We start from the raw sequence: 24,517 nt of genomic DNA, 5'->3' as shown, positions 1-24,517 counted from the left end.
GGGGAAGGAGCTCTGTAGGCGTCATTCGTAGCTGTGAATCGTCCCATCATGTGGCCATCTTGTCTGAAGGTCACCTGGCCGGGCCCTATAGTTTTAATTGCCACCTTCCCCATGACATACGACTTCTGCTTTTCCAGGGTTTGTCCACAGCAGGCCTGCACAAAACGCTTTATTTTTAAAAAGCAGGCAGGGGACCAGATTTGATTCTTAGGCCGGATTTATTCAACTGCTGAGCACCTCTGTGCCCCAGGTCTCATAGTAGGCCTGAGGGAGGCCTGGCAGTGGCAATACAGCTCATTGGTGTGATGGGAGGGCAGGTACAGAGTAAACCTGGGAGTGTGTAAGAGGACTTTCTAACTTGGACGAGGGGCTGGCTAGGGGTGGCTTTCTGGGAGAAGTGACAGTGAAAGCCAAAACCCAGAGCCTTAGCCATGAGCCAGACCCAGCGGGATTTGGGGGGTCTGAAAGAAGTATTTTGCTGCTGGAGGTGCTGTGTGTACGCAAGGGGCATCATGAATGTCCAGGGCTGGAGAGATAAGCCTCAGTCAGGGCACACGGGCCTGGAGCCGGCTGTGTGGAGGGACTGGCCTTCATCCCGGCAGCTCCAGGAGAGGGACTGCAGGGGTTGGCTTTTGGGTGACGAGGCACTACATACATGTCTGATGGAAGCAGAGCAGGGAGGCTGTCAGAAGCCAGGTGGATTGGGATGAAGTCGGTCATGGCACGTGAAACAGGCCAAGGCAAGCAACTCAGGGCTGAAACCTAGGACGGGACAGTGCAACTAAACATTTTCATGACTTTCTTGAATCTTACACCCTATATATGGGCTCCTACTCATTCCTCAAGGCCTAGCCCCAAAGTCCCTTCATCTTGGGAGCCTCTCATGGGGCAGAGTTACAGGCTCTTCCTCCAGATTATCTTAACATCATACTGGGGACACTTGTCACATCAGTGTCCCATTGAGGCCTCAGATGACAGGCACAGAGTAAGCACTAATAAATGCTTGCTACATTAAATTAAACGGCAAGGAGAATCTGCCAGGGTAGATGTGGTCCATGAGCCACACTTTACCGTTGAGAAACTGCAACTCGGAAGGCTAAGCAATTTGCCCAAACGGAATATGTAAGAAATCTGCCCCGTCTAGTCATTTTAGCAGAAAAATTGGCTCTCTCTGCCTCTCCAGGCTGGAACTTTTTCGCTCGCCTCCCGATTCCCTACATTATTAATCTGCGAGGCAGTTAACCCAGCAAAAGCAAGAGGTACACTTTGTAGGAAGATAAAACAGAACAAGAGAATTAAGAGGCATTTGGTTTCCAGGGACTCCATCCTCTGGTATTCCAAATACTGAAGGGGAAATTCAACCCCCTTCTTCTAAATCCCGGCCGGAACCATGTCGCCAAGACCATCCTGGCAGGCGGCTAAGGCCGTGGGTCTGGACAAGTGCCTGGAATTCTTGGAGAATCCAGGTCGTGAGGCTGTCGGAGCCCGTGTCTGGAGTGCTCCAGCAGCTGGGCTGGGGGAATTCTCTTGGCTCCATTTATTGCAGCCTATTTTTAGAGGGCCGTTCAAGCTGGGGTGGGAGTTTTCCACCACCCCCAACTGGACTCTTTCAACCCTATCCCCTCCTAATTCCCTCCTCTCCCAGCCAGGCCTCTGGATGTGGTAGCAGTTTCTGAGCAGCGTGTCTCAGCAGTCTTCTCCTTCCAGAACCCTTGCGTGTAGGTCCTTTGGTCCATCTTCCTGATTCCGACCATCTTGGTGGGTAGGCGGTGATAGCTCATTGTGGTTTTGATTTGCATTTCCCTGATGACTGATGATGTTCGACCTCTTTTCATGTGTCTTGGCCCTTCATATATCTTCTCTGAAGAAATGCCTATTCAGATCCTTCGCCCATTTTTTTAACTGGGTGATTTACCTTTTTATTGTTGAGTTGCAAGAGTTCTTTATGTGGCATGGATACTATACCCTTATCAGATATGTGATTCACAAATATTTTCTCCCATTCTGAGTCTTTATTTATTTTCAGTGTGGCAGAGACAACAACAGAAGTGAAGAGAAGATATGTGGAGATGGGCAGTGAGGGGCACTGGATTCCCACTCAGCTTGTTGCCTGGGAACCCTGGTACACTAAACTGCATCTAGGGGTGGCCTTTTCTTGTGCTGCAAGCTGGGCCAGCCCAGCCCTCTTCCTTCACTGTCCCCCATCCCACCCCACCCCACTTTCCCCATATGGGAATAACACTCATCATTAGGCTTTTTGCACCACCCTCTCCAAATGAAAGCTTCAAAAAGGCACAAGATGATGTCCCTGCATTAGTGGCTTCCTATAGCTTCCTGACTCCCGCAGAACTGCCAGCTGCCTAGCCCTCCAGGAAGTGGATTTGCAGGTGGGGCAGGTGGGGTCTTGTTTGTATCTGTGGCTGCTTGATTGTCTCCCAACCATATTTGGGCATTCCACAAGTGTGGGTAGTGGGTGCTATGCCTGCCTTCGTGAAGCCCAAAGACAGATAATAAACATGTAAGTATGCAAATTGAGCATAGCAAGCCATGACTGCTTATGGTAGGGAGAGCTGAGCAGCTCTGGAAGAGGAAGTGAGGGAAAGCCTCTTAGAATTAACCCAGTTAAGGGTAAGCCTCAGTTTCCTTTAACGGAAAATGGGGCCACTAATAGCTCTACCTCTATCACAGTGTCTTGAAAACCAAATATAGGTAACGAGCTCTAATAGCGAATTAGGATGACTGTGAAGCCTGCCAAGGGCGGGATGGGGGGGGGGGGGGTTGAAAGTTGTCTCTGGGTGAGGGAAGAGTAGGAGGTTGGGTAGGCTTAGGGAAAAAGAAGCTGCTTTCATCAGATTCTCACCAAAAAGTCCCCAAATGGGTGTCCCCAGCCTCAGGATGGAACCCACTTTTTTCTCTGGGGCAGGAGCATCAGAGCCCACAAACCACACCTTTCCGGGGAGCAAAGGCCTCATTTTATAAACCGAGGCCAAAGCCGGGATTGGCAGACATTGGCGCTGTCAGCAGAGTAGGCTACAGCCGGTTGGTGTGGGTTTTGTATTTGCTGTGCTTACACGTTGGGGAGGAAGATATGTATGTGTGGGGACTCTGTTTTGGAGGGAGCGCACCGCCCTCCCGGAAAAGGTACAGGGGCTGCTGTCCCCCCCCAGAAAACTTCGCTACGGCTCTCCTCCGGACTTGGCTCTGCTCGCCCCGCCCCCGTGCGCAGCCCCGCCCCGTCCTGCCCCGCCCCTTGCGTGCAGCCCCGCCCCCGCGCTTCCCCACGAGGCTCCGCGCGGCCCCGCCCTCCCGGCGCAGTCCGGCCTCCGGCCCCGCCCCTGGCCCCGCCCCCTCACGGGCCACATTCCTCCGGCCGGGCCTCGCTCTGCGCCAGGCGGGCGGGTGGCGGCGGTGGTAGTGTGGTGGTGGAGGAGCGGGCTCGGCTGGTCTGGGGGCTCAGACTTGCGGCCGGGAGTAGCGGGAACCGGCGGGCACTGGACCGGGTGACCTGACGTGGTCGCGTGGCGGGTGGTCAGGTCTCCGGGTGGTCGGGTGTCCGCCCCGGGATCCGGCCGCCCCGGCGGGAGTCGGCAGTGCTCGGCGGGGCCTGGGTCCCGGGCACCCGGCCCCGTCAGCTCCCGCCGCGGCCGCCATGTGGTGCCTGCACTGCAACTCGGAGCGGACCCAGTCCCTGCTGGAGCTGGAGCTTGACAGCGGGTAAGGGCCCCGGGCGGGGCCGAGGCCGGGGGTCGGGTCGGGTCGGGGCGGGTGGGGGGGGTGAGCGCCCGGGCCTTGGGCGAGAGGGCTTTGGGGAGGAGCTGCGCGGACCTAGGCCGGCGGGGCGGGGTGGGGATGCCAGCGGCACCCAGCCATCGCACAGTTGGCGTGCGGTATGTTGTGGGTTCGTGAGAGCCGGGTGCAGTGTTGCCTGCGTTGGTTTGGTAGAGTCTGTCGGGACTGTAAGTGCGAGCGTGTGCCGGAGAGGCTGCGGGGATGGGTGTGCCGGCGTGCGTGAGACCGTCAGGATGTGTGTGGGGAGTGCCTGTGTGTGAGAGAGGGAGGAGGGCTGACAGGGTGGAGGGAGGCTGAGTGGTGTGGGCGCACCCGGACCTGGGACCTGAGTTTGTGCGTGTGAGAAGAAGAGATGGTGTCAGGACGGGGGGGGGGGGGGGGGGGTTGGGGGGGTGCACTCCCTGGCGAGTGACTGTTGGGATGGGAGCTTGTGTGGGGGTGAGCTTCCGTGGGAGAAACTGATGGGAGTGGGTATCGGTGCCAGCTGAGAGCGAGCGGACTGGAGTTTGTGAGTCGGAGTGTGGCCCGCGGGCATCGTTGCGGGCGGGCGGAGGCTGCCAGGGAGTCTCCCCGTGGGCCTAGTTCCGCGAGACCCTGGACCTGTGTCCAGGGTCACGCGTGCGCCGTCAGGGAGACCCTGGGCAAGCGCGTGTGAGGCTGTGCGCAGGTGCTCCAGGTGTGCTCCCGGCCGGGCCACCCAGGAGTGCGTCGGGGAACCTGAGATCTGTGTGGCTGCCGCTGTTGTGTTGAGTGCGGCAGTGAGGGGTCTGCCGGTGGGATGGCGTGTGCGTGTTTATGTGCGCCTGGTGTGCTCAGGGATGGAGTCTTTGTGGGGTCGGGGGAATAAACGTGTATCCCAGAGAGCAACCCTTTTCTGCTTTGGGGCTGTGGGTGGCTGCCTGAGTGTCCAAGGCCCGCATTTATGGAGAGAGGGAGAGAGAGAGAGTGTGTATGTGCTGAGAATATCGATTTCCTTGCTCCGCTCGCCAGCACAGCTGCCCCCCGAGCTGTCTGCAGGCCCCTCGGAGGAGCCAGGCGGTGGGGCGGAGAGGATTTGTTGACAAGCCGACTGGGCTTGCGTTGGGCCCCCTGGGGGCTGCGGGGGCAAGCCCACCTGCAGCCGTTTGATCTCTGAGTTCAAAAATTCTGCAGTGTGTGTCTGGCAGTTGCACTGAGAACATGGGTGTGTTCCCTTCTGCCCCCTCCTCACCCCAGGAGCCTGGGACGCTGGGCCCTGAAGGCTCCATGGGTGGTTGTGGGGGTGCGGTTCCCAAGAACCCGTTGCTTCTTGTGTCTGGGGTGGGGGCTGGGCAAGCTGCAGCTGCAGGGCCAGCTGTCTAGAATTGGTGGCATCAGTCCGAGAATGGGGGTCACGATATTCATATCCCACACGTGCCGCTGCCTTACGCAGCTGTCCCACCCGGTATTGCATTTGCATTCTTGTCCTTGTGGCTCCGGCACCCCCCACATCGCCGGAGAGCAAACTGAGGTTGAGTGTGTTCGTTCTCATCAGCACCCCCGGCTCTGCGGTTTATTGAGTACCTTCCGTGAGCATTCCCTGTCTAGGCACCAGAGACACAGCAGGGAGCAAAACTCAGTGTTTGTCCTCCTGGCACCAGTAGACTGGCGGGGACACAGTCGGCATGCTCTGCAGGCTACACCTCTTCCTCCACTCCCAGCTGAGAGAGGGTTTCCCTGGTGCCCCTCCATTAGGACCTCTCCAGTGTCACCTTTCCAGTTGGGATGCCCGTGGCCACCACTCGTGTACATTTCTCAGTCCTTCATCCCTTCTTATTGGAAGTCCTTCTTTGTATCCAATCTAAATCTTCTAGCTGCAGGGAAGCCTGCTTTGGTCCTTTTGTCGTCAGGGGTGGTGATGAACCCCTGCTCCTCCAGTCTCAGAACACGGACCAGGTGTCCTGGAGATTGAGAAGCCCTGCTCCAACACAGCCCGAAGTTCACCCTTCGGCCTCAGAGCAGGTGGATCACTGCTGTGGAGTGCCTGGTATGTGGTTCTGAAGGAAGTGGGTGGGGTGGGAGAAACAAATCAGGCCAGCTCCTGGCCTGTGGAGGCCTAGCCAGTCGCTGCTTGGGCTGGCCGGCTTGCCCCCCCACCCAGAGTCCCTCCAGCTGGCCATTCCAGATAAACCCTCTCTAAACCCAGAAAGGAGCCAGCATGCTCCAGAGACCTCAGGAGACCCCCAGTCTGTAACAGCTCCAAGACAGCCCTTCTAAGCACAGCCATGCCACCCTAACAGCCCATGGCACCTCACATGGCAGCACCATGATGGTTTGCTGTTTGAGACTTGCAGCAGCCCAGGCTGCCCTTTCTAAATGGGCTGTTAACCCTCCCTTTCTTACCCTCCCCTTCTAAATGGGCTGTTAAGATAGGGAATCCAGCGACTTGACCAGAATATGACAAGGGTATCCTGGAGTCGAACCCAGATGTTCTGATGGAGGGCCTCTGGAGGGCCCCTGCCAGCCCCTGCCAGGATTTTCAGGCTTTTGCTCAAGGAAGCCGGACTATGAACTAGCTGTGCTAATATTTACACAGCTCCAGTTCAAAAACATGGACAGGACTGACAGCTGCACGGTCAGACAGTGTGATGACTGGGCAAATAGGTGTTTCTGGAAGGGACTGAACAGGGCTCCCCGGGCTCCAGGAGCTCAGGATGTATATGTGTGTGTGTGTGCGTGTGTGCGGGTGCTATCTGACCAGATTCTGTGGAACGAGGTATCTTGGTTTGCCAGGAGAATCTGTGAGTCCAGAGCAGCTCAGGGCATCAGCAGAGGAGGGCTCGGGGAGGCAGACGGACTTTGTTTGAAATCCCAGCTCAGCTTTGTGACGCTACGCAAGTTGCCACATCCCTCTGAGCCTCAGTGGCCCCCTCCGTGGAAGGGGATGATACCCCGCTTCACAGAGATGCTTGAGGATGCGTCCGACAGCCCTGGCAGTGCTAGTCGGCCCCACGTCTCCAGCTCCAACTGTGATTGTCCAAGTCAGCACTCTGCTCTTCCCACCGCCAGTGGGATTCTCTTCCTTCCCCTTTTGTAAATTTCCTCTGAATTGTAATGACGTGTGGAATATCCGCCCAGTGGGCTTGCACCAGGCCAGGGGCCCCAGGGGAGAGCTCCGCAGAGGTGGCCTGGGCCTCCCAGGCCCAGAAACGTGTGTGTGTTTGTGTGGTGGGGGAGGATGCTCAAAGGCCGTTGAATGTGATTTATCATTCGTCCTCAGAATCGAAGCATAATGAGTTTAAAGGCCATTAAGGCTCTTGAAGAATTAATTGGTGCAGCCTTGGAGAATCTGGCCGTTCACCCTGCCTGAGCTGCTGCTGAGAGGCAATGGATGGTGATTATGGTGGAAAACATGGCACGGTGCCACCTGGACCTGCCATTCCTCTGGCTGCTGTGGCTGTACCCCTAGACGGGCAAGTGCCCCTTTAAGTCCTGGGCCTGTGCATCCTGATGCCTGTGGCCAAGTGGTAGGCACAGCCAGGTGTCTGTAAGCGAATGCACCCGCATGCTCTCCTGCGCTGGGGGGGTGCTTTGTTCTCAGGAGGTGATTAAGACCCACTGTTGCACTTTCCTGTGTTCCTTTATTCACTCACCAGCTACTGAGCCCCTGCTTTGTGCCAGGCCCTGGGCTAGATGTAAAGGAACCAGGATTAATGATTTGAAACCATGTGTCACAGAACACAGGCCTCGGGGTGGCACAAAACCAACTCTGCCTCTTCCCAGCTGTGTGGCTTCGGTGATGTTGCCTCCCCTGTCTGAGCCTTGATTTTCCCATCCATGAAATGGGGCTCCCTGGAGGGGATATGAAGCTTGGCCAGGTGACTTATACCTATCAGATGCCCCAACAAGTGACAGCTGTCAACATCAGCATCATCACTGCTGCTTCTCTTTGGAGAGCTACTGAGTTAAAGTGGCTCCTCGCGGTTTTCTTTTTCGGTGGCTTCTGGAACTGCATGGCTTTTTGTGCAACCCCCGTCCTTGAGGGTAAGGCATGGTCCTAGCTGCTCTGACTTTAATGTCCTTTTATGCTTTATTTGAACGTAGCCATGGTTTCCCTGCTTCTTGATGGAGAGGGTCATTCTTTCCGTTTTCTTTCCTTGGTTTGCCGCTTTCCTAACATGGTGACAGTCTAATCTGAACTGAAGGCCCAGATGCAGAAGCATAGCAAGAGTCCCTCCTTGTTTGTCTGGACAGGGAAACTATGACCACATTTGTTTTTTCCTCTTTGCTCAAAGGTCAGTGTAGTAATAATAATAATAGCATTCCGTCCCCATTTGGGGAACAGTTGGGGAAAGGTTATGTGACTTGCCCAGGGTCACTGGCCGGCAGGTCTTAGAGCTGGGATTTGTACTCAGTCCACCTGGCTTTGGGGTCTGTGTTCTTCATTAGCCAGCCCGTGCCTCCTCTGGGATTAAATAACCTTTAACAAAATATGTCACCATCACAATGGAGTCTTTTGCATCTTTCCCAAGCCATGGAACAGGTGTGTCTGGTATCCCCTGGTGTCATCATTTCCAAAATGTTCCCAAATGTCCCAGCGTCAGGCTGGTTTGATGACAACCCTCTGGGCCCCCCTGGTGTCTCGCCAGACCCTTCAGACCCCAAGAGCTGCTCCCCCAGATGCTCCAACCGGAATCTGAGACCGAGCCCTTTGGTCCCGAGCACTTGTGCAGTCTGAAGGGAGCACCCTTGCCCCAGGCCAGCCTCAGCACAGACCGGGCTCTTGGGGACAAAAGCCAGCTGTCCCCTGACTCTCTGCAGGACCAGAGCAAACACAACCAGCTTCTGCATGGTGAGGAAACCCAAGGCCAGGGCCTTTGACGTCATTAGGAGACACACATGCATGTGGGCTGCTGAACTCGCTCCCATGAGAGAGGAGAAGGACCGTTAATAAACTGGAAAGTTTGGAAGAATCCCCAGCTAGGAGACAGCCTCCTCATTCAGGTTCCCCAAAATCACCTGTTGCCCAGGCCCAGTCCAGGTCTGTCCACCACCGTGAATGCTTTGTCCCCGGTGGCTGTTTTAAAAGATGGAAGCAACCGGTGTTTGCCTTTCCTTTTCCTGGCAGGGAGGCTAGGTGGCACAAGAATTAAATGAGTCCGTACACGTGAACCACTTAAAACCATGCCTTATCGTAGTATATACAGCAAGTGCTCAATAAATGTCAATTATAATCATTGTGGTTGTTACTGTCCATCCTGATTCTTGCTAAGCTTGGAAGGTTCTCTCCCTCCAGAGGCCTGGGCAGAGCTGGCTGTAACTGGCTGTTGGCACTCAGCCTCCCTAGAAGCTCCGGCGCCCGTCACCTCTTCCCATCCCCTATCTGGGCCTCGGTTTCCCCTCTGTGAAGAGGCGTGGGCTTCGTGACTCTTGTGGTCATTCGCTGAGGAAGGACGTTTGACCCAGTGTTAGGGGAGCAGATTCTGTGGCCAGCCCGCCCATAGCCCTAACCCCAGCTCTGCTCCGCACACTCTCTGTGATCTCAGGTGTGGTCCTCAGGCTTCCTGTGCCTTGGTTTCCCCATTTGTAAAACGTAGGTGACAGTGGGAACCAAGGGAGTTTCTGTGAGGATTAAACAAATTAATCCACGCGAAGTGCTTAAATGCCACGCAGTTAACACCTGAGAGGTGCTAGCTTTTAGCGGTGACATAAGGGCCTCCAGGGCTAACTGTGCTGAAATTGAACCGTGGTACTCGTTCAGGGGAGACGTGTTGTTAGACAGGAATGCATCTTCTCTCCTTTTGGCCACAGACAAAGCCAGGGGTAAGAGTGAGAAGGAAGAAGAGGGGTGCGAGTTGAGGGGAGCCACGCGAGGATCGTGGTGCTGCTCACGAGCGAGACAGTCGCAGCCTTGGTGACAGGCGACGAAAGCCCATAGGCTTGTGCATGTGCTTGTAGCCTGCTAAGAGAGGATGGTCCAAAGCATTTTGGGAATCGCTTTGCCTATGGGTTGGAAAAATTGCAAAATAAGGTGGCTTGGTTCTCAGCTAGAGTGAAGGTTTCTTAGACAGGACAGGGAAATGGTCTGCACCATGGGTGATGGAGAGGCCCCCTGGGGACACTTCAGGAGTGGGGACATTGAGGCTGATGCCTCAGCCCCGTGCCCCTGAGCTGGGGCATGGTGGCCTCCGGAGTTCTCGGCCGGATGCCTGTGCTGAGATCTGGTACTTAGGGCAAGTGTGGCATCTGGTCTACCTGGGGTTGCTCCTGGTGCCGAATGCGGCTAAGAGCTCCAGAGCCTGGCCTTGGGTCCTTCACTGTGCTGTCCTGCCCTCCCCAGCCTGGTCCAGCCGCCAGGCAGTGAGTGAGGCAGCTGGCCGCAGCGGGAAGAAGGTGACATTTGGGCTGGAGAAAGTTGACATGAGTCCCAATTCTGCTCCTCTGTGAATGAATGGCCAGGGCAAGGTGGCCACCTCTGTGAGTGGGGATCGTGCGAGGTGGTTGTGGGTGGCATATACAACAGTGCCTAGAACCTGCTGGTATGAGAGGGAAAGGGTTCAGCTGGCTTTGAGCAAAGCCACAACTGTTTTTGGTGGGTCTGGAGTTGGCAGAGGTTTGAGACCGGAGCCCGAACAGGCCACAGAATAAAAATGATAGTATCTGACATTTGGGTGGCCTTTGAATTTTACACACTTACCTTTTTTGAACCTCCCCGGACCCTTAGGATGTAGCTGGTGGCATTCCCACTTTACGGATAAGCAAACCAAGACAAAAATGAAAATAATGCCCAAGCTTTGCAGAAGGTCATTTGGTATTCTGGTTAATGTATCTTTCCTGCTCTCTGACATCACTAGGTGGGGGGAGTCTGGGCCTTAGAATGGTGGGCAGAGGAGAGGGAGGGCACCGGCAGGACCCCACTGGGCCCTGGCACTCAGATGGGCACAGAGGTGCACTGTCATTTTGCAGAGTTGACAGAGGACCCTTGGAAGCCCTGGCAAGTGGCCTTGAACCCCAGCAGCAGTGTTTGCCGGCCCCAGGAGGTCATCTGGGTGTAAGAACTGTCTTCCACATTCCCTGGGATGACTCTCCACGGAGATGACAAGAAAGGGGGGGCTAGAACGGTGCCAGACTTGTAGTAGGTGTTCACTAAATGCCAGTCGTTCCTACGGTTCTTATTAATTGGTATCGACCACAGTTGTTATTCCTGCCGTGATTTCCCCGTACAGGCCCTGGACTGGACCCCGAAGTGCAATTAGTCCCGTGCGGGGGTGGGGGGGGGGGAGGTTGGAAAGGAAGTGTTTGGGGAAGCAGCTCTTTCCTCTGCTGTTACCAGAGGAGGAAGGAGCGGGGGAGGTGCAGCCATGCAAACTCCTGTCTGTTTCTTTGGGGCCACTGACTTTTCTAAGAGCCATAACTTAAATGGGCAGGAACTGGGATTTTGTTTTTGTTTTCCTACTTAGTAAAAATTGGCGAAATGGCCCGGGGAAGGCCTTGATGTGGATAGCAGATTCTTAGCACTATTTTGAACTTTTCCTTATGGAATATTTTAAACATAAACAGAACTAGAGAGAATGGTACAATGACCCCTACGGACAATTGTATTTCATTGCCCCCAGATTATTTCAAAGCACATCCCAGACATTTTGATGGTTTTCGTCAAGGACCTGTCGTGTGGAGGCGGAGATGTCCAGTTTGTTGGGGTGGGTTCCCCGGACAAAGCGTAGAGTTCCCTAAACGGCCCTTGGCCGCATTGACCCAACTGGGGAAGCTGGAGGCCAGGCCAGTTTCCCAGCCTTGAAGACCAAGCGATGCCTGCCCCATTCAGAGAAGTCTGTGTCAAAGGCGCTGTGTCTACAGGTGGCTAGGGGAGGCCAGGCTCGTGCGTCCCCATCAGGCGAGGACTTTCCTGGGCTCGCATCAGGTCAGGAGTGCCCAAGGCTCTTGCTGTCATGCCTCGGCTCCCCAGGCAGGACTGGGACTCTGCTGAGTGGCTCCACAGGCCCTGCCTGCTGCCCTCCTTGCCCCTTGCCTGCTGGCAGAGTTGGGCAGTGGCACCTGCCTTTGCCCCGAGACAGGTTGGCCCCTCACCTTGCTTGGCCTCTGGACACTCTGAGCGCTCTTCCCTGGCCTAAGCGACCAGGCTTTCCCGGCTTCCTCCCACCACACTGTGTCAGTCCCGGGCTTCTCTAGGCCTCTGCCAGGTCCCCTTCCCTTCTCACCACGTGGTCTCTTCCACCCTGCTGCTTCTAATGGTGCTGCTTTTGGAGCCTGGCACATAACAGGTGCTTGGCAAATTTTAGTTGCAATTCCTGTATTAGTTTCAATAATATTCTGATATATTTTTAGGAACATATACTACCCTTGCACCTTACAGTGCTTGGCACCCAGTGGACCCTCAACCCAGTTTAGTTAAAAAAACAAACCATGGGCCTGAGTCCCACCCCCGTTCTGCTCTGAGCAGTGGCCATGCCCTGTCAGCTCACCCCTCGGTCTCCTCAGGTGCACATGCTGGGGTTGGGTCACACGGTCCAGCACCTACTTGTGAACAAAGGGTGTGCTTAAGGCTTCTTCCTGTTGTTGTACACTCACAGCCTTAGAGTCCCTCCCTTAGTCCCCATGGCCCCCGTGCACCGTGGGGAGTAATAATCCTGTATCGTGATAATAACAGCAGCTACCCTGAGCACTCTGGGTGACATGCCCCAGGCTGAGGATTTGTGTCTGCATTATCATTTGCCTGTGAGATAGACAGTACCCACATTTTATGGCCGACAGATGGAGGCACAGAGAAGCCAAGTCACTTACCCTAGGCCACACAGCCCCTTTCTGCCAGGTGCCAGACAGGCAGTCTACAGGGAAGGGCCGTGTGCCAAAGCTGCAGATGCAGGAGGTTGAGGAGTTGGTGCTCCCTACCCTGAGCCTCCATCTTCCCCCAGACGTGGGCAGATGGGGGGCGGCGGGTGAGGGGGAGGCTTTCCCAGGAGAGGGAAGACCATGCGGAAGGTGGGGGGCGTGAAGTGCTTGGCCCGGTGCCTCAGTCACCTGCATGGGGGTTGTGTGGGCTGTGCTAAGTCACATCGCCCCACTGCACGTCAGTTTCTCCATCCATGAAATGGGGAGATGACGCTGCATCCGTCTCCAGTAGTGGTTGTCCGCACCACCAAGAATGAAGCCTCCTGTAAACTGTGGACTTGGGGTGAAAACCTCATGTCAGTGTAGGTCCATGGATTAGCAAATGCAGCACAGAGAGGGCTGGGGAGGTGAGAGCAGGGGAGGTTATGCGTGGGGCGGGGGGTGACGGAGAATATGGGATATCTCTACTTTCTGCTCAGTGTTTCTGGGAACCTAAAACTGCTTTAAAAAATGAAAATCTGTTTTAAAACATTGTGACAGGACGCTACGAGTTATTTCTGTGCGAGCATCTGTTGTTGTCAGTGTAGTATTTTTCGCGCCGTCGTCCGTTCATTTATTTACTCATTTGCGCATTTTATACGTGGGTTTTCATCACCGCGGACCCAGACACATGAAATGCGCCGCCTCCTGGGGTCAGCTCACAGCTGGGCAGAGCAGTCCCATGGGCTCTCGTGGGCTCTGCTCCCTCCGTGGTGGCACATCCAGGGCCAGGCCGAGAGTCACAGCACCGCAGAGCTGCAGCCTGGGAGTGAGGTGGGGTCAGCGGGAGGGGCAGCAGGCTGGGAGGTGGGTTGGGAGCCTGTGGGAGGGCAGAGGAAGTACCCCATTGAGACGCCTGGACCATGACAAAGATTTTATGCCCGAAAAGACTTGAGCGATTTGCATTTTAGAAAGTGCTTTCTGGCTGTTGAGGGTAGGCAAGCTTAGTATGGGTGCCAGTCTGGGTGGGACTGGAGAGCTGGGGCCGAGGCTGTACCAGGCTCCCAGACGGCCGCACGCCTGGCCCTGGCCAGCAGGGTGGGCCGGAGGCAGCGAGGCCTGCACAGTGGGCATCTTCCTCCTCTCTGCCCACACTCTGTCCCAGCGCCAGCCTCCCCAGCTTGTGCCTCCCGCCCAGCACTCCCGGGGCGTCCCTGGGGCCTGGCCCAGCCCTGTCTGCTGGAGCCTGCCACAGAGAACTGTTTTATTTGAGTCCATTTTGCACGTATGGAAATAACTAGAGGCCTCTGTATTTAATTTGGCTCAGCCAGGAAGATTTTTGGCTCTGTGTGTGTGTGTGTGTGTGTGTGTGTGTGTGTGTGTGTGTGTGTATTCTGAAAAATCTTTCTGAGTGAGCCCCAGGGGTTGGAAGCTCTGGTCGTCTTTATGCAGTAAAAAGTCAAAACCAACAAGGACTACCCTGGCTTAGCTGGGAGTGAGGGTCTGGCAGAGTATATAGAAAATAGCTATATATATAGAAAAGGAAGAGGTCAATGCCATACACAGATGAGATCATAGTCAGGGAAACTGTTTTGTAAACTTTATTGCTTGAGACCAGGTAAGCAGTGGGAAGGATGCAGGGAAAGGGGCTTCTGAAAGTATAAAGCTCTGTACAGATCCACAAGAGACATTTCTGGTTTCCCAAGCAGGAAGTACTTAGTTTGGTGCTTGGCTGGAGGACACTTATCCTGAATCCCTCTTTTTGGCCTTGACAATCCCAGCAAAAGACTCTCTACTGAGCCCTTCTTCTCTGATCAGCAGTGGGAGCGCAGCAGAGACAGCCCCACATGCCTACACAGGGGTTTGTAGCTGGCAAAGTGTGTCCCCGCTTGATTCCCACATTTCTGTTGGGCAAGAAGGGCAGGAATGATCCCCACTGCAAAGATGAGACAACCAGAAGCCCAGAGAGGTGAGGTAACTTGCCCCAGGTCACTCAGCCCGGAAGTGGGAACCTCGTCTCAACATGGTCTGATCTCACCGATCTTCCCCATACTCTCTGTGGGTGCTTCTGGAGCCATGAGGGCATTGCTCCAAATACAGAGACAGGCAGAGGAGGTGGCCGAGGGTGGGCAGAGCTGAGCTTCCAACCCCAGGAGACCACCTGAGAGTCCAGTTTGAAAATAGACACCAGGTTATCACAGGGCTTTTCTTTTCTTTTCTTTCCTTTTCTTTTCTTTTCTTTTCTTTTCTTTTCTTTTCTTTTCAATGTTTATTTATTTTTGAGACAGAGAGCATGAACGGGGGAGGGACAGAGAGAGAGAGAGCGAGACACAGAATCCGAAGCAGGCTCCAGGCTCCGAGCTGTCAGCACAGAGCCAGACATGGGGCTCGAATCCACAGACCGTGGGATCATGACCTGAGCTGAAGTCGGACGCTTAACCAACTGAGCCACCCAGGTGCCCCATCAGAGGGCTTTTCAAATGATATCTTGACCATATGGAACTGAGAAATGAGGGCATCTGGGAAATTGAGGCTTGGTGGCTATGATGGCCACGTGGTTTTGGATCAGAACCAGTGTGGTGGCATTACATTGGTAAGGTCTTGTAAAAGTTAAATACAGGATGCAGCAGAGCGGAAGGTCCTGACGTTCCCACTAGCCGTGCAGAGCTGTGGGAAGTCTTGGATCCTGCCCCTCGGGACTTGGTGTTCTAAATCAGGTTCCCTGGGAATGGCTGAGCCCGGGTCCGCAGATCAGACTGCTGCTCTTTGAGATGGGTCCTCTGTGAGCATGGCAGCAGGCAAGAAGGTGACCAATGGGGGAGGAGCAGGCCGAGTATGGCGAGCAATAGGGAGTGGTGAGGACTAGGGCAGAGGAAGAGCATGCCCCATCTGGGTGTGGCTACCCCTGCTCTGTCATCAGGCAGGACCGTGGGCCCAGTATGGCCAGATCCTCAACCGTTTCTCTCCCCAAGAAAAGTCAGAAGCCTGGATTTGCATTTAAAGGAGAAAAAATACCTTCTAGATGTCAAGTGTGGTGATTTATTATAGCTTTGGAGGGTTTTTTGTTTGTTTCTTTTTTAAATACTCTTTAGGCCCAGGGCTGCTGACCTGGAGCTCTGTGTTGAGACCCCGTAAGCCATGAGCAGAGAGATCCTCTGGCTTTCAGGGAGCTCTGTGAGGTCTACAGTGTCTGTATGGGGGAGGGGGGGCACCAGGCCTCCCACCCAGCTTTGCCCCGGGGGCAAGGCTCAGGGTCCCGGATGGGCCTCACCCTGCCTTGGCCTGGCCCAGATAGCACTGGGGAGAATAAAGGGCTTTTTCACAGCCTCTCTGTGGAAAGGCTGCCCATCCTGGGCTTGACTGCAGGACTGGTGTTGAAGCCTGATTATCCTCCTCGTTTAGGCCTATCCCCAGCTTAATGCTCCGGACTCCAGGATGTAGGGTGAGATCCCAGGCAGGTTGAAAACCAACTGCTCTGGGACTGATGGCGATGCCACTAGGACTGGCCCCTCACCGAGCAGAGGCCCTGGCTGGACTTAACTGCAGGGTGTTTGCGTCGGCCCCGGGTGCCTGCCCTCATGCAGAGTTTCATGGCTGCCCTCTGCCAGCTGGCTTTCAGCCTAAGTAAAAGCGCACGTTCACCAACTTGTGGAGTGAGACTCCGTTTCTGCTTCCTGTCTGAGGCCCCGCCAGAGCCGGCCTGGCCTCACAGCCTTCCCAGGATTGTGGGAGATGGGCACAGGGCAGAGGTAGGCCCAGGGGAACTGAGCCAGGGGTCCCCAAGGGGTGGGACCGCATGAGGCCCCTGTCCCCCTGTGACTCGGGGCGTGGAGAGCAGTGTTCTGGGTGCAGACCACATATCTGTATCTCGGAGAAACATTCTGCAGCCGTTTAATATTTATGAGGCCCAGCTGCAGGGTGAGGGAGTGAGCCCCGTCTCGGCTGTGCAGTGTGTCAGTGACCCAGCTAAGCCTCACTCCCCTCCAGGCCTCGGTGCCCCTGCTTGCAAACCAGAGAGGAGTGAGCCCTGTCCCGGGTTCACAGGGAGTGAACAAGGAGGCCCAGCTGAAATGCCAGGGGACAGTGTGATAAGGGGATGCCGCCCAAGGGTCTTAGAAGGAAATGAGAGGGGTTTGGTCCCGCGGCTCTTGGTCCAGGGGAGAAGGTCAGACGAGGTGCGGTTGTGGGAGGGTGCACCTGGCATAGAGCTCTCTGTGTTTGTTGAATGGACAGACGAGCGATGCTGCCTTCCAGGTTCGTGTGGGCTCCTTAGTCACCAGTAGCATCCATCACTCATCCATCCATCCATCCACAAATACTAACTGAGCACCTGCTTGTGCTAAGCCCTGTTCATGGCACTGGGGATGCCTGATCCAGAAACAGCAGCAGCACAGGCAGCCACACCCTTCTGGAGTCAGCTTTCTCACAGCAAGGGACAGACTTACAGAACAAATGAATGGAAAAAAGATAGTGAGGTGTGCTATGAAGAGACCCAAGAACTCGACATGACTGAGACAGTGGAGGTGGCACTTGTAGATCTAGAACCCCTTTTCCTTCCCTCCTGCCTGGGTGACCCCTCCCCCCCCCCCCCACATTTGCCATGCTCTGAGCTCCATGGGACCCCCTGGGCAGGCACCCATGCACCATGCGGGGCCTCCTCTGGCCTCGCATCAGGCTCAGTGTTTATGCACAGCCAAGACCCTCATCCCGACGGGAGCCCCCAGGATCATAAACATTCAAGGGATATCTGATCGCACGTTCCGAGGGCTGCCCTCCTGCCCGTCCCTGTCTCCAGGACCCTGAATTCCCATCTCCAAAGCCCGTTCTGGTCCTCCGGGTTATTTTAATGGGACTGACTCACAAGCAGAGGACTGGGACAGTCCAGCCCATCTCCAGCAGGCTGGAGACAGATGTTCTTTATGTTTAGGAGTGAGGCCTGGGCTGGGGAGACTGGAGCCACCACTTCCCCAGGGCCAGAAAGATGACCTTGGAAAACATGTTGACAGGACAGGGTGAGGGCCTGGCTGCATGCACTGGCTTCAGAGGACAGCAGACTTTTTTCTTCCCTCTGGCTGTGCACTGACGAGAACAAGCCCCAACTGAGGAAGGGCGCTGCCGAGGCCACTCCTGGATAATTCCCTCTAATTAGGCAGGGTATTGGCTGTCTGCAGGGCTCCTTGCCAGGGTGCCATTCACCTGACTCCATCACATCGCCTCGAAGTGGTAGCCTTCCCCCCACCCCAGACAAGTGGGAAATCGAGGCTCAGGGAAGTTGGGGTTGGAGATTCTCCCTGTCACTCATGTTGTCACCGCATCAGGATGGAGGCAGACCTTGCAGAGCTGTGCAGGGCGCTCAGGACCAGAGGGCAAGGAGCAAGAGCTGGCTGCCACCGCCATGCCCCCGCCAGCTTGGGCATCCTGCCAAACGGCCCCTTTCCTGCTGTGCTCGAGAGGTCCGAGAAGACCCCACCATTCCTAAGCGCTGCCTACATATCCCTGTGGCGCCTGCCCATCCCGCCAGGAGCTGCTGACAAGCAGGGAAATGCTGGATGCTGGTTCAGTAAGCATATCTCTAAAAATAGCCTCTGCTTTGAGAAGCTTATTGTTCAGAGCTATATATTTTTATATGTATACAGAAAGTTACTCCTGGAGGTCTCGGTGCCGGGTAATTAGAGATAATGCTATAGCCTGGGAGGTACATCTGGGCCAGACCTTGTCTCAGCCTCGGCAGGGCAGGCCTCAGGGTAGGGAGTCAGCACGCCGAGGCTTGGTTGTGGCTCTCTTCCCTGAGATAAGGGGGCAGTCAGCAGAGAGGCAGCTGGGCACCCATGTAGGGTTGCTCTAGAAGCAGCTGTTGTGGGCTCAGGGTCCACCTGAGAGGTCTGTGGGCCCACTTCCTGCAATGGGGCACAGGCTTGGAGTGAACCCCCCATTTTCTCTTGGTTGAGACCTCGGGCCAAGGTCTCTTGGTTGAGACCTGAAGTTGGCCCTGCCTTAGCCCCAGCCTGCTGGTGGGAGGGGTCAGGCCCCCTCAGCAGCCCTCTGACCCCCCTCCCTGCCCCTCAGGGAGCAGGGAGACCCCCAGAGGAAGGGCCCTACCTGGCTGCATCCCCCCTACCAGCTCAAATCTCAGGGCCCCAGCCCATGCCCAGTGCCCTTTCCTCCTGGGCCTTCCCAGGGCCCCCCTCTCCTCCTGGGCCCAGGTCTGTCCCAGCTTTACAACCAGTCTTCCTTGCAGCCCCCAGCCCCCTTCAGCTGCCACCCCATCTCCACTGTCTCCTCAGCCACCATCCTCAAAAGCTTCTGCACCAGCTCCTCCCTTTACCCCGCCACAGCCCGACTTCCGATCCCCGCCCTGTGCCACCCTCACGTTGCCGTGTCCCTGCTCTCTGCTGCCTCAACTTTTGGTGACTCTGGCCCCGCCAACTTGGATTCAGGACCCTGAGGACTCCTGTCCTTCCTCCCACTACTCCCACAGGTGTCTCCCAGCTTCTCACCACCCCCCACGTAGCTCCTCACCACCTGGTGTAGACAGTGCTGTCCCCCAGGCACTGCCACCTCCCCTCTCCATCTTTCCCCTGCTCACTCAGCCTTGCCCTGGTCCCGGGGTCAAGTCCGGACTCCTTAAGAAGCCTCACAAGGCCCTGCAAGGTCTGGTCCTGCCCGCCCCTCTGTATATGCCAGACTGAACTTCTCCGTCCCGTCCCTCGTGTGCGCTGTGAATACCCACCTCTGTCCGCTCAGCCTTCACCCCTCACTGCCGCGTGGCATTCCTCCGCGGGTCCTGGCTGATGCCACATGCCTCCTAGGAATATTTTCCACCTCTGGCACCAGGGCACGGGCTCTGCTCACCATCCTACAGTGCCTGACGCTTCCTCCATTACTGTTCCTAACACAAGCCATCATTATTAATTAATTGCATCCCCCAGTGTGCCCACGAGGACAGGGCTGTGTCTATCTGTTCACGGCCACGCTCACAGTGCCTGGCAGGGGTCTGTCACCTAGCTGGCATTCAGGGCATGTTCGCTGAATGAAGTGACAGAGTGACCGAGTTGTGTTTTAACAGAGTCCAGTTCCCCATCCTAGCAGGGAAGCCCCAGCTCTCGGGGTCACATCCTCACATATAGTGGTGTGATGGTGCTGTTTCAGTGCTATAGAAGGAAATGGAGCAGGGAAGAATAAGGGAGGGCGGGGGGGGGGGGGCGGGGGAAGGGTATGGTTTTTAAATGAGGTGAGCTGAAGGAGATGAGGGAGTGAACCAGGAAGACATCTGAGAAAAGAGACACCAGGCAAAGGGAACGGCATGTACAAAGGTCCTGAGGTAGGAGTGTGCCAGGAATGTAGAGTAACAGGAGGACAGTGGGGGCTGTGGCGGGGTGGCCAAGGGGGCATGGAGGAGGGGTAGCAGGAAGAATGTTCGGGCCTTGCAGTCTTCTGGGTCCCTCTGAGGACTTGGCCTCTGTGAGCCAATGAGGTGGGATCAGAGGAGGGACCTGGTCAGAGTTGTGTTTTAATAGGATCCCAGCTTCTGTATGTAGAAGGGTGTGTAGGAAGAGGCCAGGAGAGGCCATCAGAGAGGCTGTGGCAGCAATGCAGGGAACAGGTGACAGCAGCTCACCGGGCTGGGGGCAGGGGGGCAGGCCAAGTGGTCGGGTGTGGCCTCAGTTTTGAAGGTAGAGCAACCACATCTGCTGGTGGGGAGGTGTGGGGAACAGAGAGTTGCCAGGAGTTGCTCTGATTTTGGGCCTGAGCGGCTGAAAGGATGGAGTCATTCTCCGCGGAGGGGCCGGGAGAGTGCGTGGGCTCCTGGTGAGCCTGCCTGCCTGCCTTTGAGAGGTCCGCCAGTCATCGAAGGGGGGTAGTGCTGGGCAGTTAGATGTTGTGACTACTGTATATCCTCACTAAAGCAGATTTGGGAACCGGTTAAAGCAGGAACCCTCCTGACTGCCCCTGACCCCCAGCAAGCCCTTTTGGGGTCTCTGCTGGACTGCCCAGACAGCTCATCACCTCCCTTGCTCTTGGTTAACCAGCCAGAAGTCATGTTGAGCGTGTGTGCCTCATGTGGATTCACACCCTAAGTCTTTTCACACTTTCCTGCAAGGGCGCCAGCCTCCCCGGGCCCCTCCATGCCAGGCTGTGGCAGTGCCTGGAGGCTGGGAGCGCAGGGCTCAACATCTGTGCCTGCACGAGTGCCTCCCCTGGGCCCTCCTCAGATCGCTGTTGGCTGTACACACTAGAAGCACACCCCGTCCTGCTCACCACTCCTCCTGAGGCTCTTTCTTTCTGGGTCCTGTTCATCCTGACCCTGCCCCCCAGCAGAGACGCCCAGTATTGCCAGGCCTTGGTTTAGGTGGTCCCCAGCTCCTCCTCCCAGGAGGGACAAAGCTTTGGGACGTTGGCTGGGTGTTCATAAGTCACTTCGGTCGCCAGCCAGACACCTGTCTTCCCAAGAACACTTATCATGGGTTTAGGCGTCTGTGGGGGTGCTGCCTTTCCACCACCTCCTCTCCCCACCCTGACCAGGGAAGACGTGGATGGCCTGCTTAAGAACAGCCTCCCCAGTTTCCCTGGGGAGGTCTTCTCTGTCCCTTTCTTGCTGGGCACACCAGCTGTGCGTTCCTGTATGCTCTCAGTCTTCCCTTGAAATCCACCCCTCTGTGTCCTTGTACTCTGTTCCTTGCAGCCAGGCCAGCCCTTGGGGGCTGCCTCCCTGGCCCCGGGGACTTTTCACCGAGTGGGAAAGACTGGGAGCATGTCGCACAGCTGAGTCTAGGCTTTGCTGTTGAGCTCTGCAATCTCGGCAAGCCATGAATCCTTTCTGAGTCTCCTTGATGGGATTAAATACGTGGACGCCGTTTCCTGAGGCAGCCCCTTCCCCAAGAGCTGAACTGCTAAAAACCTCTACATCCCCAGAGCTACCAGGCTGCCTTCACCCTACTTCTGGCGCGACTGACCTGCCTGCTCCCGTTGCCCCAGGATGGCCCTGCAGAGACCTGGGAGTTGTAGATGGTCCCAAGGGCTGCCTTTCTGCAGCTGAGCCCTCCCCGTTCTTTCTCAGAGGACATGGCCACCTTTTCCTTCCCACCCTCACCTCCCCGGATCCTGCCCTAGTTAATCTGCATCCCTCCCCCAGGACCTGGAGCAGAGCAAAACCATCCCCTCCTGAGTGATAAACCTCAGTTAATATGGCCTGGGCAGCAAAGAGCTGTAGAAGCCCCACGGCAGAACGTGTGAGGGCTGGGAATTAGTTGTTCCTGCCCTGGCCTAGACTCCCTTTCTGGAAATCAGAAACCCTGATAGCAGAGCACTACCTCCAGCCACAAGGCCTGGAGGCACGAGGGGGATATGTATTTCAGGAGGCTGTTTTGCTCTGGCCCGTGCAGACTGCCAGCAGTCAGTCTGGGCTGAGGCTCCTGGCATGGACATTTAACCACAGGCAGGCTTTAGAGTGCTGCTTCCTCCAGCATGGGCCAAGCCCACTCTGAAGCGGGTGGCTTTGCCATCTTACGTGACCAGACCTGGCCACACACAGCCCAGGCTTATTTATCTCATGACCGTGCACAACCCCAAGCCCCCCAGGCGCTGGACCCCAGCTCTACCTCGGCATGTCAATGGCATGCTTTTTCCTCTGGACAGCTGGGTGGCTGAGACACCTGCTTGGGGTCAAGTCCGAGCCCTGCTCTTCCCTACATGGGTAGCTTTGGCCTAGTGACTCAACTCCACCAAGCCCCAAGCCCACATACGGAAGGCACGGCTCCCTCCTGGCTCCCCGCGATGGTAGTTGGGTTACAGGCCATGTAGTTTAAACACTTAACACGGCACCTGTATGCAGCAGGCTTTACAGAGGAGAGTTACCACTACATGACCCAAACCCGTGTGTGTGATTAAGGGGTCATGTGAACACAGTGGGTAAGTGTGCAGACTCAAACCAGACTGCGTGGGTTCTGAGTGCACCCACTCGCTGTATGACCTTGGGGTTGAGTTTAACCTCCTCTCCATACTGTAAAGTGGTTTCGAGGACTGAGTCACATTTAATGCTTAGAGCACTGCTAACTATATAGACATTAACTGTTCCTACGATCGGCGTCCTTACATTGGGGTGAATAGCCAGCCCCCTAACAGAGGGTCCTTTCTTCACCCATGCCCCCTTGCTTCTGCCCGGAGCCTCCTCTAACATTTTTCTTGAGAAAAGTCATTCGTGACTTCAAAGGCCATAATTAGAGACATCCGTGGCCCGAGTGGCTGAAGGCCCTCCCGCCCCAGCCCTGACTCACTCCCCAGCTAGAGTCAGGACGTGGCGTCTGAGCCACGGAGCCCGGGTCCCTTTCTGGGACTGTCCCGCCCTCCCTAGGGCCTCGTCACCAGTGACTCCAGCCCATGGCTGGAGGCGGCTGTCTGCGCAGAGAGAGGCCCTGTAGTGGGCAGAGGCGGGTCCCCTGGCTCACACACTGGGCCTGTCTGCCCCCCACCTCTAGCTGCCAGGATGTGTAGGTTGGGCCCTATCAGTCAAAGAATAACCAGAGACAGCATTTAGAAAATGCCTTTTATGAAGTGAGCAGTCTTTTAAGGACTTCATATGTGTTGACTCTGTTAAGCCTCATAGCAGGCGTGTGTAGTCAGGACTCTGCCCCCATTTTACAGCAAAGGAAACTGAGGCATGGAAGTATTCTTGCCCATGGTTACTCAGCTGGTAAGCAGTAGAAGCAGAATTCCAACCCAGAAATCTGGCTCAGAGGCTGCAGCAGGGAGGCCATCCAGCCCCCTCGCTTGGCAGGAAGGCACAGGGATGTTACACTTTTCAAAATGTGTTTTCAGTTCTTATGTGCTTTTCATCATCCTAGGGCGGTCGGAAACTCTAGACGCTGTTCTGTAGCGATCCAGCCATTTCCCCACATAAATATCATACACACCAGCCTCTGGCAGAGGAAGGCACATTTGGAAGACTGGAGAAGGGGAGGAGGAGGTTGGGGTCACTGTCTCGGGATTCAGGGCTCTGAGTCCCTAGGCCAGAGGGGCCAGAAGGGACACATCCGTGTGCAGCTCCAGCTATCAGCTGGCTAGCTGTGCCGGGCCAGCTCACCTCTGGAGCCCCATTGTGCCCATGTGGAACTTTCTGTCGGAAAGGAGCCCGTCTCGGGTCCCGGTCTTTGCTGGAGGCCAGGTCTTCCAGGGACCAATCCCTCATGGAACGGGACTCCCGGTGGGGTGGGGTCCACCCCTCACATTCTTTCTCCAGGTAATCTATACCATGACAGAGTGTGGGAATGGGGGGTTTCACTAGCTGGGGGTAGCCTCGTGCGGGAAGTGGGATTTGAGTTGGACCAGAGTGTGGCCCCTCAGAGGCAGAGGAATGCAAGTGAAGGGCAGTGGGGATGCATGGGGTGGGGGGTGCAGATTCAGACAGTCCGTAGCAGATTCTAGCCGGTAGAGGAGTCCTTTTGCTAGATCCCTGACAGGTATCTGACCTGCAGCTTGCACATCTCCTGTGACAGAGAGCTCATCACTTCCTAAGCAGCGCTAACCACATGAGCACATACTTTCTCAGGGAGGACAACCTCGGCCGTAGTTCTGTCTGCAGACATCTGTTCCATCCTTCTCTTGTCAGCCTGTCAGAGGCTTAATGCTAGGCATCATCCCTCCCCTCTGGCTGCTTTTCTCCTGCCAACCAGTCCCAGCTCTTTGTGAGAGGTGGTTTCTAGACCTGGAGTTTTATTCCCAGCATACTGTAATTTGGGGTTGGCAAATAGAGTTTTGCCACGAGCCAGCTGGGGTCAGGCATAAGGAGATCTGCAGGAGGGAATCTGTGATCAATTAGCAATGTCTGCCACAGACAAACGAGGAGAAGCGGTTTGTGCCCAGACGCGGTCCTCTGCTGTGATCTGACACCTGTAGTGGACAGCCAGGCTGCTTTTGCTTCTGGCTTTATATTCATGTTAGCGAC

At 55.8% G+C, this 24,517-nt stretch overlaps 1 protein-coding gene across 13 annotated transcripts in view; it reads left to right on the top strand.

Annotated features, from left to right (window-relative positions):
• The window catches only part of IQSEC1 (IQ motif and Sec7 domain ArfGEF 1), a 460,032-nt gene that overhangs the window by 379,900 nt on the left and 55,615 nt on the right, over positions 1-24,517 (top strand). The window contains exon 1 of one of the 13 annotated variants that reach the window (XM_027049754.2): positions 2,812-3,714. The exons of 11 other annotated variants lie outside the window; for them this stretch is intronic. In XM_027049754.2, the coding sequence (XP_026905555.1) occupies positions 3,650-3,714 (65 nt within the window). In that variant the 5' untranslated portion in view covers positions 2,812-3,649. Of the gene's footprint in view, positions 1-2,811; positions 3,715-24,517 lie in introns of those variants that run through there. One more of the 13 variants, XM_053218880.1, reaches the window with a different exon arrangement.

The sequence above is a fragment of the Acinonyx jubatus genome, chromosome A2, assembly GCF_027475565.1.
Source record: "Acinonyx jubatus isolate Ajub_Pintada_27869175 chromosome A2, VMU_Ajub_asm_v1.0, whole genome shotgun sequence".
NCBI classification, from domain to species: Eukaryota; Metazoa; Chordata; class Mammalia; order Carnivora; family Felidae; genus Acinonyx; species Acinonyx jubatus.
The sequence above is the reverse complement of the archived record's forward strand: the minus strand, read 5'-3'. Positions and strand labels throughout refer to the sequence as shown.